General features: G+C 36.0%; 1 protein-coding gene across 1 annotated transcript in view; it reads right to left on the bottom strand.

The window, feature by feature from the left end:
• LOC109113605 (sodium/potassium-transporting ATPase subunit beta-1-interacting protein 2) overlaps window positions 1-15,789 on the bottom strand; it is a 143,864-nt gene extending 128,075 nt beyond the window's left edge. Inside the window, exon 1 of the mRNA XM_042746356.1 lies at window positions 15,710-15,789. Within this exon, the coding sequence (XP_042602290.1) occupies window positions 15,710-15,742 (33 nt within the window). The 5' untranslated portion in view covers window positions 15,743-15,789. The remainder of the gene's footprint in view (window positions 1-15,709) is intronic.
• Window positions 15,790-16,333: the final 544 nt, after the last annotated feature.

Genomic DNA, 16,333 nt, shown 5'->3' with positions numbered 1-16,333 from the left:
TAAACATTCAAGAGTTTTAAACCATTTGCACGCATTCAAAGCTTGCACGCTATCATTCAAAACGTGCACAGAAAGAAACGTTTCAGGACAATTGTGCGTGCACAGAATTGATTCCTTCATTTAACGTATCCGTGCTTTCTGAATGAACACATAAACATCAACATTATCTCTAATATAATTGTCTCTGCAAGTGTTCTCATAAAACACAGTCGGGTTATGTCTTAAGTGAACGGTATTACACATTCTTAAAAATAAAGGTGCTTTCAAAAGGTTCTACCAAAAATCCAAGCGATGTCCATAGAAGAACCATTTTTGGTTCCATAATGAAACATTCAGTCAAGGGTTCTTTAAAGAACCATCTCTGTTTATACATTTTTATAATCTGAAGAACCTTCTTTTCGCCACAAAGAACCTTTTGTGAAGCAGAAAGGTTCTTCAGATGTTGAAGGTTCTTTATGGAACCATTTAGACAAAAATGGTCTTCTATGGCATCATGAAGCAGCACCTTTATTTTTTAAGAGTGCAGTGGAGACAGTAAATCTCCTGTGCATTATTATAGTTGGATCCTGTGCATTCAGTCTTAAAGGCGGGCAGCAGCCTTTAAATACCTGGTGTTCCAGTAGTGCCAACTGGCTGTCAGCTAATTGACATTTGCGTCTTCATTCCACAAAGCTAAATTATGGACTATTCTGGAAACAATGTTAAAATACAAACTTAAACACTGATTCTAGTACTGTCCTCTTTTGGAAGGCCAAACCAAAGTAGTTTTGCTTCACAACAAAACACACTGGGGGTTACTGCACAACATGGCAGCGGTTGGCAACAGAGAGAAAAAAAGGAAAGCCTTCTTTCTTTACGTGATACATTTGGGCGGCACTATGCACAAAATTTCCACATAGTGACGCAGAGATGTGGGGGTGTGTTAGAACAGCCGTTTTAAGGGGGTTGGTTGACTCTTAACTTTTAGAAAGAAATATCTCTTTGGATTTGAGACTTAAGTTTCTTGCAACTTTACAGATCTTCCTTTAGGCACCAAGAGCTTGTAACACAAAGAGAATGGAAAAATTAAAATCGGCATCAGATGCCCCCTTTAATGAAATATAAATGTGTACGTTTCTACACTTTGCGTATTTCAAAGACTTTAAAAATTAACAATAAATGAATGCCATGCATTTAGGCATTGACTGTTTATCAAATGTTTATTGTATGTTTTTGATGGGTTGATAAAGAGCACATATGTGACTCCAGGACACAAAACCAGTCATAAGGGTCAATTTTTCAAAAGCTGAAACGTTTGCAGTTAAAATAAGCTTTCCATTGGTGTATGGTTTGTTAGGATAGGATAATATTTGGCAGAGAGTACAAATATTTGAATAGCTGGGAATCTGAGGGTGCAAAAAATCCCAATAACTGAGAAAATCAGCCTTTAAAGTTGTCCAAATAAAGGTACTTAGCAATGCAATATTACTAATCAAAAAATTAGGTTTAATATATTTACAGTAGGGAATTTTTACAAAATATCTTCATGGGAAACATGATCTTTACTTAATATCCTACATGATTTTGGCATAAAATAACAAACCAATCATTTTGACCCATACAAAGGTATTTTTGGCTATTGCTAAAAATTTTTTAGGTTTTGTGGACCAGGGTCACATATTTCATACTCCATCATTTGTTGAAGGAGAGCAGCTCAAGTAGCAAAGACTTTTTTCAAAAATAAATGTTTCGTGCTTGTTTATAAGTTAAGGTCCAGCATTGCATAGAAATTATTTTAAAATATTAATTGTATGTATTTAAAAAACATTTAAAATCGTAAGTAATTTCATAATTAATAAATAAATAGTTGAAGGACAAAATATTAAAAAAAGTGTAAAATAGGTTAAAAAAGTGTACTTTTTGTATTAAAATTAACCGACCCATTTTACCTGTAAACGTCTCGTATACCGCTTGAGGAAAAACACATATTCTTAGTTATTTATGCGCACCTAAATGTTTTCAAAAATAGGAGAACACATGCTTCTTTGGGAAAAATATAAATGTAAGCATACAAACCCTATCCAGAGGAAAAAAGTTATTTTCTGATGTTCAATTATAGCTCAGGGGAGTTAATGCAGACAGCATATTCCCATTGAAAAAAAACTCTTTAAACCAACCTAAGCTAGTTTATTGGAATTAGCTTGTCTCCCAGCCTGGAAAAGTTGGTATATTTGGCCTGGTTGGTGTAAAGGGTTTTGGAAACTTTACCGGTGGTCAGAAACTGGGAAACCCAGCTTAAACAAGCTAAACCATATTAAAAAACACGGGTAAGCTGGCTTAAAAAAACAAAAAAAAAAAAAAAAAAAAAAACAAAAAAACAGATTTTTCCCAACAAGGTGTTAGATTAGGGTATTTTTGATAGAAGAAAAAATCTGAGAAGCAGAACTTGAGTTAAAAGTGTTCCTTTTAATGGAGGAAACAACTGAGATATTAAAAGGAAATCATATGCTAATCTTAGAGGCATATGTATGCAATCCAGCAGAAGCAGCCCTACTGTGAGGTTAGACTTGACTGGATTCCTTAATGTTTTAAATGAGTGCTAAATGGTATATCTTTAAAATATAGGCTAGCTCAGAACCCTGGGGTGTAGCCATAGCGTTTTGAAAATCTAAGCACACCTCCTACCAAAGCGCAGCAGCAGTCATGATGGCTGAAAACAATAATTAAAGAACAGACTACTGTATGAGGAGTGACTCTCAGCATGGCTAACTAGCTAAGATGCTGACACTAGTCGACCATCATGGCCTGTTTGATTAAAACTAGTTGCCCAAAGAATTCCCAGCTTATGCTAGTTAATAATAAAATGGTCTGAAACTACACACAGCACACCAGCTTCCCTTGAGGACTGTAGCAATGTGTTTTCAGTCGTTGAGGGAAGTCAAAAGCAATAACAATCAATTTGTCATTTACACTTTTCAAACCAACCCCAATGACAGCAGATGATCAGCAAAACCTCATTTTAATTTATCGAGGTAAAAAGTGTGTCTAATACAGCTAATGTATTCCATAAAGGCTTCTCTTCCTGTGCTCTAAGAATGTAAATTACATTTCCACACTGTAATATGAAGCCACTGGCAATGGCCTGAGGCACATTAAAACATGTGATCTGCCACCGTGTGCCCTGGCTAACAATGCGTCAGTCTACATAACCTGCTTCCATCAAAACCACCTCATGTGGACACCACACATCTGCTCCTCTCACTCTAATAGCCTTGATGGAACCCCTATAGGTTCCTTTAAGAAGTGAAGGAAATTACACTGGATCTCAGAGCCATATAGAGCAATTTTACCCTGGCTATCTTTGTGGCTATAACAGCCAATAATGTCACCTAAAATGTGGACATGTGATTGAATTTATCACTATCATGAGGCATACATGTAATTTTGTCTGAAAACAGATACTAGATCCAAAATTCCAATTGGGCAAATTTCAGAATTAAAAAAAAAATAACACTTTCAGTTAATATACCTATCATTCATCCATTAATAAATTACATATAATAAAATAATAAAACCATAAAAATAGTGAATACAAGTAAAAAAAATAAAAATTATCAATATATCATAGAAAATTATATATAATAATGCATAACATATTATATATTACATTTTCTAGAGCAAAACATGAAATGTATAAATAATATATAAAATGTGTATGTGTGTGTTATTAATGCTATAAATATTATATTTAATTAAATAATACAAATAAAATAAAGAGGGGGAAAATTTATATCTATCTATCCATCATCCACTCATCCATCAGTTATAAAATAATTACATGGATATATGGGTGGATGATGCTTTTCTAGAAAAGTTCCAGAATTTCTTTACACTTTTAATTCTACTTCTTTACATTCAAATTCAAATTGCAATTCTGCATCCTGTTTTGCTTCAAATGCAACTCAAAAGCCAAATTAGTTTATAGATCCAGGTTAAAAAAAAGAGCAGGTGTTGCTCACATAGTGTTTGAAATAAAGAAGGATGGCTTCATAGTATGTGCTAGATATGGGCTTTGACACTTCAGACCTGCAGGATTCTCAGCTGACCAGAACAGATGTGGAACATCCCACCCCATCAGCAAGAGCGCTTCTTCATCTGAGCCATGCCACAAAGACAGATCACATGTCAGGACAGCCCTTCGCAGGTCCTGCAGCCACGGAGCCGTCCTTGACCAGGCATGCCATGGCAGTGTAAGAAAATCTCTTATCATGTTCCAAAATGTAGAGGCACAGTCGTAATCAGGCTAAGTGCCATGCTGAGGCGCGTGAACCCTGCTAAAATGCCATTCCAGGCATCCATAAAACACTTTATGGAAAATAAAGACCAATCTCACTACCAAGTATCGATCGTAAATTATTATAACATTTGCAGGCAGTCAGCAGAGAGATGTTAACCACTAGAAGTTATCAAAAGGGTGTGGTGTTTCTGTTCTGCTTGGACATGTTCGCATGTCTTGTAAAGCAGCTGGCGGCATTGGTTCCAATCTTCGGATTGGATTACATGTTTATCTTCATATTACAGTTACAGCTACGTGCAATCAGTTTAAAGGAACAGTTCCCCCAAAAATACAATTCTGACATCATTTATTCATCCATATGTTGTTTCAAATGAGTATGACTTTCTTTCTTCCTTGGTGAAAAATGATGAGAGGATTAAACTATCCTCTTAAGTCAACAAAAATGAAACTGTATTAAAGCAAAGAAGAAATGGATAGCAGTAGGCCTATGTATACATTGTAGGTAAAAGCAAACAAAGAAACGTTAAACCTAGATTTCAGCTTGGTTAAATATTTATGATTCCTCTGGCATCAAAAAGCACTCATCCTAAAAGCTTTTCTTGTAACAATATGTTCTCTGGAAACAGCCTTTTGGATTACAGGACGGCACGCTTTAAACAAGACAGTTAATACATTATCTTACAATCAATTTTCAAAAAACATTAAGCACCAAATTTTGGATTTCTGCATTAAATTGATCAAAAGTGACAGCAGAGACATTTATAAAGTTACAAAATATTTTTTTTAAAGTATTTAAAAAGTATTTAAAAACTGTATCATAGTTTCCACACAAAAAAATCTTAAGCAGTACAACAGTTTTCAACATTGAGAATAATAAGAAATGTTTCTTGAGCACTAACTCAGCATTTTAGAATGATTTCTGAAGAATCATGTGAAACTAAAGACTGTAGTAATCATGCTGAAAATTCAGCATTGCATGAAACAGATTTGGAGAATTTTTTCACTTGCTCACTAATGGATCCTCTGCAGTGAATGGGTGCCATCAGAATGAGAGTCCAAACATCTGATAAACCCATCACAATAATCCACAAGAAATCTACACAATACCAGTCTAATTAAGGTCTTGTGAAGCAAAATAAATAAATCTAAAACTGTTTTCACTTGTAAATGGGGCTTGATGTGCATATTTCTCTCTTTATTCAGACAAAACAACTGCTTATTAATGCTATTACTGCTATTAATTTTTTTTTTCTATAACTAACCATACTAAATGAATGTGTCATATTGAAGGTTTTGTTGGTATATGAAAGCGAACAGAGGAAACTCATTCAAGCTTGATCACATTTCACTTTTCAGTTACAAACCACCAAGGGAGGTGATGTCACCAATATCATGCACTAAAATACTGTCATTTAACTACATTATCTGCACTCTACAGAAAACAGGTTTGCAGTTGACATGAAGCAGTGAAGCAGGAAAAGACTGTGACATTAAAATTTTATGTATTGTATATAAAATCTGTATATATTGAACACAAATGTGCATGCTATACTGCATACAGAAGTAAAAGCGAAGAGAATAGAATGGATGATGAAAAAAACTCTGTTTTACTTCAACTATGCTTGAACACCACATACAAAGCTATGCAACAAAAATGCTTGTATTCACAGCCATTCTACTGGCCTGCCTCGTTTCGTTCTGCTGAAGCACATAAGCGCTTTTGTCTGTATTCCCACGGGATCACATCCTCTAGGCTCTACCGCTGCAGTCAGAGGTAAAAAAACGCTTCTGCTGTGGCAACACATGCAGAGGATTTATCAGACAGGTGATACTAATGCGTTATGGGTATTCATATTTCCAGACAATAACTCAAGGGACTGTTTATTATTAGATCAAAAACTATAGGCAACCGAATTAGGGGGAAGATCTTCTAACAAAGTTTGCTGAAACACGCCCAAACCACAAAAGATGATGGCTTCATTCCCAGATGCAAAGTGAGGTAACTTTACCGTAAAACAACTTTCGCAAAGTGGCGGGATACAAACTGTGGCCACGGACCGTTGGGTGTGGTGGTGAATAATTTGATGGTTTTAACAAGAATGACAGTAGCAACGACAAGCAAGCAGAGAATCAGTAGGCTGTCAGTATAACAGACTAATTAATGGAACTGATTACACAGCTTGAATGCAACAGCATTCACAAATGTGTTCAAAGACTGACATTAAAATATGCATTACACATGCAATGTATAATTTCTGCCTTTAAAAAAAAACAAAACAAAATGTTAAACCTTTCAACAAAATTAAATGCCGAATTAATTAAATTGTCAAAAGGTAATCAAAAGAGATTAATAAAAGCGCATCACAATGACAATTAAATTTGCATCATGACAATAAATGGGTTTATTTTTATTTTTTTTATATCAGTTTTCATGTTTTTGTTAAAATGTTCATACATACGTAAATTAATATATAACATTCGAATATTGGTTTAATTTTACATTTCATCACAAAATCAAATGTCATAATTTAGTTTCAATTAAATTACATGTCATTTTGGTCACAGTAAAATTGGACAAAAATGAATGAATATGACAAGATATAATATTATTAAATTATTATACATTCTAAATGAGCTAAAACACTACTGTAATTAAACTGTTCAGTGTTGTTTTAGTATATATTGTAGTTTTTTTTTATATTTTGAAAAAAGACTTATAAATAATGTAATTTATTGTGTTTTTGTCATTTTAATTAGTTTCTTTTGTTTAATGTCTATATATTTATTCATTAATTATTGTAGTTTGTGCTATTTGTTACATCAACATGAGAAATGTTGCTGTCAACTAGCTGAAAAAAATATTTTAGGTTTTTCTATTTTTTATTTTTATATAAAATTTCAGTTAATATTTTAAGTAATGAAAATGATTTTTTTAAGGTTTTAGTATTTTATATATATGTACATGTATATATTTATATTGTATATAAATTATGTAATATACAAATATAAATTTTTTCTTAAATATTCTACATGCATGTGTGTGTAATTATATATACATAATAAATATACATAGTACACACACATATATTATGTAAAAAAACGTTTATTTTGGATTTGATTAATATATGTGGAAACAAAAACTTCATATTATATATATATATATACATACACTATAATATATATATATACTGTATTTATAGTAATTTTGAAATAGCAGTTTTGAAATAATGATTTTATTAAGGGACAAAAGCTGTCCAAACCTTCCTGGCACTAGGTGAAAAAGTAATTGCCCCCTAAATCTAATAACTGGTTGTACCAGCCTTTGCTGCAAAAACTGCAATCAAGCATTTGAGATAACTGGCAATGAGTCACTGTGGAGGAATTTTGGCCCACTCTTCTTTGCAGAATTGTTTTAGTTAAGCCACATTGGAGGGTTTTTGAGCATGAATGGACTGTTTAAGGTCATGCCACAGCATCTCAATTGGATTTAAGTCCAGACTTTGACTCGGCCACTCCAAAACCTTACTTTTGTTTTTCTTGACTCATTCAAAGGTGAACTTGCTGGTGTGTTTGGGATCATTGTCCTGCTGCATAACCCAAGTGCGCTAGAGCTTGAGGTCACAAACTGACGGCCCGGGACATTCTCCATCAGGATTTCCTGATAGAGTGCAGAATTCATGGCTTCCATAAATGATGGCAAGTCGTCCAGGTCCTGAAGCTGCAAAACAGCCCCAGACCATCACACTACCACCTGGATGTTGGACTGTTGGTAAAATGTTCTTTTTAGGAAAAGCTTTGCTGGTTTAAAAAAAAAGTCTTGGGGATAATCAAGATATTTTTTTGGCAATTGTGAGAAGAGCCTTTGTGTTCTTTTTGGTCAGCAATGGATTTTGCCATGGAACTCTCCCATGGAAGCCATTTTTGCCCAGTCTCTTTCTTATTGTTGAATCATGAACACTGACCTTAATTGTGGCTAGTGAGGCCTGCAGTTCTTTAGATGTTGTTCTGGGTTCTTTTATGACCTCCTGGATGAGTCGTTGTTGTGCTCTTGGAGTAATTTTGGTTGGCCGGCCATTCCAATTTTCTTCATTTGTGGATAATGCCTGTGCTTGTGGTTCGCTGGAGTCCCAAAGCCCTTAGAAAAGGCTTTATAACCCTTTCCAGACTGTTACACGTCAACTACTTTGTTTCTCATCTGTTCTTGAATTTCTTTAGAACGCAGTATGATGTGTTGCTCTTTAAGCATGCTTCACATTGTCAGACAGCTTCTATTTAAGTGATTTCTTGATTTATCAGGTCTGGCAGTAATCAGGCCTGGGTGTGGCTAGTGAAATTTAACTCAGCTTTCTAAAATAATGTGGTTAATCAAAGCTCTTTCATGATTTAACAGGAGGGGGCCATTAATTTTTTCACATAGGGCCAAGTAGGTTTTGGACAGCTTTTTCCCTTAGTAAATGAAATCATCGTTAAAAAACTGCATTCTGTATTAACTTGCATTATCTTTGTGTATTATAAAACTTTGTTTGATTATCTGAATCTTTTAAGTGTGACAAATAAATAATTAAAAATTCCATACAATTCAGCTTTAAAGTCTTTTAGATATTTTTTAAAGATCTTTCTGATCTAAAGCCAAAGATTTTTTTCTAAATCTATTTGTATTCTCAGCAACCTGTCCCGAAATAACCATTAATGTAATTTGTGCACTTTATTGAATGGCTTGGTTGGACAGGCTGTGCCAAGAACATAAAATGCAAATTCAAATCAAATAGCTTCAGAAAACAAAACCAGCCAAAAGGCATCATGATACACATAATGCATTTCTTGTACTGTTCTGGGCTTTGACGGGTCAAAAGGGCAACTACGAGGAGTCTGGATCCTCCATGTTCAGCTACCGGGCAACATTCCAACATTTATACCTATTGTTGCTAGGAGACATTCCCTCTAATGTTTACGGCTCGCCTCAATCAAACGGGAAGCTGGCAAATAGCGTGCAGCACAGCAAAGGTATCATCACTGTAACCTTTTGTGTTCTGAAATCTCACAACTACAAAAGAAGCATCCGGGGCGGGAAAAGAAAGGTTAATTTAATGCAGACGGAAGGAGATACGTCTGAAAAATGTCCTGCAGCAAAGACTTATTCCCACTGCATGTTTGCGGGACTTGTGTTTATTGGTTTTGTTAAGCTGGGAATGATTATAACATCTGAAAAGCCATTAAATCTTTCTGCCTTTTTAGATTTGGATTGTGGTGTGGAGAAGCCAATTCAATTCACTCGCCAATCGTCGCCTATGGACTTCTTTTCCCTGAGAGGCAGCTCTTCAGTCGCAGTCACAAAGCCAAAGAGCTTCGGTTGTTCGCTATGCTATTCTGTCTCTATCCTGCTTGTCAATCTGGGATTCTTTATTGTTAAATTCATGAAAATATTAGCAAACAAAGCGATCTGATTCTACAGTCCTACTTACATAACAAATCAATGGATTTGCACCAAGCAACCACCAAAGGTTTCCATCGATATAAGAATGTGAAACTGCTGTACAATAACAGCCATTCAGAACATATTTTTTTTTTCTTGTTTTATATGCAGCCTCAAACTTTAGTGAATGGTCTTGGGTTCGGTTCCCAGAAAAAGCAAGAGCTGGTAATATGTCTACTTTGAATATGAGTCTCTTTGGATAAATGTGTAGGCTAAATGCATATTGTAAATGTAAATATTTGATGTTTAATATTCAGGGAATCAGATTATCAACCAATGAGACTGCATAAAACAATCAACAAAATGTTGCACAAAAATCTGATTTAAGCAACATGAAAAAGATAACTTTAATTGTGTAAAGAGAGATGGTGTAAGAGAGTATGAAAGTATGTTTTAAAAACACTAATTAGCAAGTTTAAGTCAATTAGCAAGTTTAAATTCATGGTAAAAAAAAACATTCATTTATACATGGTAGAGTTATGGCATCAATGCTTTGATGAGATATGTAAATATTTGAACTAATTATGCAAACACGGCTTCCTAAACCATCTGTCAGTTTTGGGGAAATCAAGGTCACGTCGCAAAGGCATTGCACAGAAATTTAGAACAATATTCTGCCAATGCGATTGTTTTGTTTTGGCAAGGGTCTGTTGCGAAGTGCTTTCCGTCTGTATGCTAGGCATTCGTTTACTTCCAATCCAGAAAATAAACAACGAGAGTTGTCGCAGCACTTTTACATGCTTATGGGTAAACTCAATCAAATATAATACATGGCATTAACCACAAAAAAATGTACGTTTGGCAAATCACCTGCATTCAGGAAAAGTAATTTATTGCAAGAGCACAAGCCTTTCTACTGCATACAGCTGATTACGATGAAGGAAAACAACAATTAAACCTTTGTCTTTGTGCTGTTCCAAGAGGACAAATGACAGCAGACATTCATACCAGTTTGAAAACAAAGCAATTATAGAAATGTGTAGCGCCAGGTGTAGAATATTTCAAGAGAGCTTAGAAATGACCCCACTTCAAGACCTCAAGAACAACAGGTGTCTGTCAGTATCTGGGCAATCTGTTATTCGCCACTGACAATCTAACAGGTAATTTTTTCTCTTTTTTCTCAATTTACACATTCTATTTTTACTCTTTAAGGTAACATTTGAGTTAACAATCAATCTTTGGGTTTATTTGAGTACATACATTTGTGGCTGAGAGTGATTTGTTTCCTGTGACAGTACAAGGTGCAGAAGAACAGCATAAACAAATAAGAAAAATATAAGATGGATGCACAACATGATCTGAACCCGATTTCATAAATGTATCTTGAAATGACAAATGCAGAAACTGATTAAAGTTAAATCATAATGTTGAATGCATGGAGCATCTTCTCCAGTAGCTTATTAAACATCAATTTACAACATCTTACTCTACTAAAATTAATTACAAGAAAAACAATGCATAAAAATGAACACATTTAATCATGCTCCCTGACTCGTGCTATTCTACAAGAAACTTGCCAAATCACTCCAACTGAGAGCAGACAGCACAAAACAAATAAGAACAGATGGACAAACTCGAATGCATAATGGATTTCTGTGGACTGTGATAGACTTCAATGATATGGAAATAAAACAAACAATATACTGACTTCTAAAGCCAATTTCTGTTGTGTCTATTCAACTCTTGTGCCACAATAACATCTTTGAATTATCCTCATTTAAAGGATAGTCACCTCATATTTATTTATTTATTAGAAAACATGAATATTAATTGTGATTAGTTTGATTAATCAGCATATCATATAAATAATTCAAAGAAAACATTTAGAAACAAATAGTTTAACAATATTTATTTTTACATAAAGACTATCAACACTTAATCTACTGTATATTGTAGTTTATTCTGGCCAAGAACTGCCCACTTAGACAGCCTCATGATCAACATGTAAAATGACCAACTGTTGTTGACAAGGGTGTGCAGGGCAGATAAATCTAAAATCGATGCAGCCACAACAACAGACTGGCTTGCAACAAAGTGGTAAAACATTCAAAATAATGATCCACAAAAAACATAAAAGATAACAAGGAAATTAGAGCAAAATTTTAGTGAACCACACAGTCAGACCCTCCCTCAAGGACATAACAGAAGATACGGGATGTCTAAAACAAAACTCTTGAATAACTTTATGAGTTTCAATGCCATGAGCCTGCAACATCAGCAGCAATCTGGTAACATGTAAAAAATCTTTCCGAATGCCTTATAAAAAACGTGCATGCTTGATTCCCAGAAGTTCCCTTGTGGGCAGCCAATTGGAACGGGCAGATTTCACCAGATGTATTCATCTTTGCGTACAATATGCATCAGACAGTCCATAGGGAGGCTGTCAGAGGCTGAAGCTAAGAGGACCGCTTTGACAACGGATATCAAGTTTTTCATCAGCCATAATAGAGACAAACTATTTTACCAGATGTCCTTTCTATGAATGCATCTTTTAGCAATCTCAATAAACACATCCCTTGAGTATGCAACATTCTTTTCTTTGCTTCCATGTCAGAATGTTGGGCCTCGAGGCCAGACTGTTGGACCACAGGCATTTTATACTTGCCAGAACACAAAAACCACCAGAGAGAAAACTCTTATAAATGCTTTAACTATAGACATTTTATCTGTGTTATAGCCTTAGGCAATAAAAAAAACGGTCTGCTTGGTAATTTAGCAGAGTTGGGTGCATTAGCTCCATTTGATTCGTTTTTTCGACAGCCATTCCAACAGAGAAAAAGAGTAACAAACTTTTTATTTACAGCAACTCATGCCCATGATGTGACATGGGTGCCCTACATTACTGGCCAAAATGGACAACTAATGCACACAGAAAGCCAATCTGCTACATCAATTTCTTACCTCTTAATTTAATCTGCACATTTTAAATCTATATATCCACAGTGCAAACCAGAGAATTTTTTTCTTCTTTCTTTATTTAAAAAAACAAACAAAAAAAAATCCTAATATTTCTCTTTGAGAGGGCCATTTACAAACAAATAAATTATTTTACATCTTTTGGCAAATAATAAATTGCATTGGATAGTTGGATTTTTTTTTTTTTCCTTCTGTCTTCGTTTTTTCTTAATAACGGACAACTGGTACAACCAATCTATTTAAGAGGGACCACATCTTTTGGCATAAAAAAATAGTAGTTTTGGGGAAAATTGTGAAAAAAATATAAATATTCAATCAACCAGACTCAGTATATTGGGTCTTAATGGTTGTCTCTGTAACGCTCAGTTCAAATGCACACTGTAAGAATCAGTACTTCTTTAAAGTAGTTAATATAATTTGCTTGTAGATATTAATAACATTTTCAAGATCAAGGGATAGTTTCTGCATTATTGTCCCACCTTTTATGCTAACTGGTTATGGATTAGGCTGTCAGGATGTTATTTATAAGTAATGCAAAAGTCTAAGAGGGTGCCAACATTAATTATGATCTGACTAAATCCTAAACTGGTCTGTTTGAGTAAATGAGTTTACTCCGATATCGGGAACGAAATCCCTCGAGGGAACCTGGATCCGTTGGTGCACCAAAATCGTAACTGAATCGTTTGAAACGGTTCACGTCAACACTAAGCATTAATACCACAAATGTATTTGAACTGTCAGAGGGATTGAGGTCAGCCGGATGTTAAAAAAGTTACATTGAACAGTCTTAGTCAAGTCACGGTTTGGTGATTAATGCTTATTGTTGACCCGGGCGAACCGTTTCAAAGCCGGTTGATTCAGGTTCGATTGGGTGACTTCCATGGTTCAAGAAGATCCAGCATCAGTTACATTCAATCGACGCGCTGATTCGTTCGCGAACACGATAGCACTAAACTGCAGTGTTTGTGAACGCGCTCATAACAGCAAGGTCAACCCGGGAGAATGAAAATCTTAAGAAGTCATATGCTGAATCAAAGTCGTAGTTTGATATTAATATTTTTGGGACCAAAATGGTATTTTCGATGCTTCAAAAAATTCTAACGACCCTCTGATGGTCACATGGACTACTTTGAAGATGTTTTTAACAGGACAGGGGAAGAGAAGGTCAATTACATTTCTGGACGTGGACAGTATTCAACGGAACCGTGACATACATTCTCTGGACATGGAGGGACAGAAAGCTCTCGGACTAAATCTAAAATACCTTATACTGTGTTCCGAAGATGAACGGAGGTCTCACGGGTTTGGAACGACATGAGGGTGAGGTCATTATGACATAACTTTTTCATTTTTGGGTGAACTATCCCTTTAAGTCCAACGACGAATCAATGTGCCATCCTGTCTGATTTGTTTGTCGGACGACAGGTGATTGTGGATTTCGGCATTGTGATTGGTCAGATTGTGTGTCAATCAAGCTCTTTGTGAAGGGTCAATTGTCCTCAAGCCTCGCATGATAAAACCATATTGTGGCAGCTACCAGCAACATATGAGCATCTGCCATTTATGTTAACCTGTAACCAATATTGTGGAGATAAAAATTAAGTTTAAATGCAATGGGCATCACAACTTTTTTTTCTATACAATCACTCTTTTTTTTCCTCATGAAGAGCGAGAACATACTGACAAGAGGAATGAATATAAAACATTGTAATACAAGACTGTTCTCTCAGAATAGTAGCAAACATGGGGAAAAGGAGATCGGAAAAGTTCAGAGAAACAGAGAGGACAAAAGAGAGCTCAGATCAGAAAAAAAAAAAAAAACATGAACGCCCCTCAAAGTTTTAACATATACCGCAAAAAAACAACCCTAATCCTAAACTATACCAAATCGCATTATAAGACAACAGCTACTCAAGAGACACTTGTGAGCTTATGATTTCAGCCTGCTCAAATGACTCGCTTATGACATCATCCTGGTCAAAGACCGGCTTCTAGTCATGATCACTGAGTAAGGTCTGATTTAATAGACACCAGGTGGTGACATCACCCACTAAGGCTGATTTTCTTCGGGTTAATGACCTGCTTGATACATTAACCTACAAACGTCTATTTGGGATTAGTGTAGTTGTGCTTGCCAGTTGTCATGTATCTATCACGCACGCCTGATTCACCATGCCAGCTGGTTGGCATTGCGAGACTGTCGCTGGCCACTATCCATTACTGTAACTGAAAAGAGTGATTCAAAAGGTGTCACAGAGATAGTCTGGGAATAGTAAAATTACTCAGCTCTGTGAATTCTTACAGAACGCAATGTTGCTGTACAAACACCAGACTGAAATCATCTTTTCAAATGGGACTAGATTAGAAAACATCCTAATGATTATAACCCTCTCAAGCTCTAGCAGATGCATTAAGTAATCGTTTTCTGCTTTAGTAGGTCATGAGACGTGGCTTTGCTACTTTAACTTAAAACTCCTAATTGGCTGTCAGGACCCTTGTGTAGTGGGAAGATAAGCATTAATGATAGTGGCCCCAGGCTAATCGACACAAGCCTGGGCCTTCATGAGCACCATCATACCCTCCGGTGTAATATAACGAGGCAGGGTTTTCCACATATAGCCCCATATTATGTCCACTAAGATTACTAATGGACCACGCACATCTTAGTGCCATAAGCACTGACCACTTGTTGTGGCTGGATACTTGTGTTCTTGAGTGTCTTCCAGGTTAGCTTCTGGAAGACACTAGTTTTTGCACCATTACAAGTGACTGAACTCGTATCCTTGAAAACCAAACCTAATTTCAAAACTGTATTAAATCACATTCAATAACCAGCACAGGCATCCAGACACCAATTCAGATTTAAAACCTAGGTGAGCAACCTGAAAGGATGCAGGTTCAAGCCTTATCTCCAATATACCAGTTTTCTTAAATGCAGTTTGGTAATTAAACATCACGGCTGCTAACCGGAAGGTTGCAGGTTGGAATCCACAAATTATAACCATAACCGCAGGTTTAGAAATTACTTGAGCTTTATCACTTACCAATTGCATGCCACATATAATGCCAGCGTGCATCTACCACTGCAACAAGCCCATTTTGCCCTCCTTTGAGTCCGTGTTTCCACGTGGATCGCGGTAACTCCACCCAGATAACGCCGAGGCAACGGGTTTAAAGGGGTCTTTCTTCAACCCCAAAGGCGATAGACGCGAATCAAATACGCCCTTTCGATGAAAGCATCCCAAGCGAAGATATAGAGAGAAAACTGCATGTTTTTGTTAGAAAAGTAGAATTGCGCTCTAAATGCCAAGTCAAAGAGATACGAACAACACTCACCTACGGTTAGTGGAGAAATAACGGTAGCTCCAAATATCCGGCACTGAAAGACATGTCAGTGTGATCTTCCACTGGTCCGTGTCTCAGAAACAAAGCCACCCAGTGTTGTTTACGCTCTCATTGCTCCTCCCTCGCGAGAAAGAAAACCGAATTAACACATTTTAAACAGCAATGATTCGCTTTATTTCTCTGGAAGTCCGCCGTGCGCGTGTTTAACTGTCCAGCAGGAAATGCGCGAGAAGGACAATAATCCAAGAAGGCGCGTCCTGTAGAAACCTTTAAGTGCAGCTGAAACGGGTCCCTCAACTACTAGTGGCTATTGGTCCCTTCCA

Source organism: Cyprinus carpio, chromosome B20, assembly GCF_018340385.1.
Source record: "Cyprinus carpio isolate SPL01 chromosome B20, ASM1834038v1, whole genome shotgun sequence".
In the NCBI taxonomy this organism is placed as follows: domain Eukaryota; kingdom Metazoa; phylum Chordata; class Actinopteri; order Cypriniformes; family Cyprinidae; genus Cyprinus; species Cyprinus carpio.
Note: the sequence above shows the minus strand (reverse complement) of the source record. Positions and strands in the feature narration are given on the sequence as shown.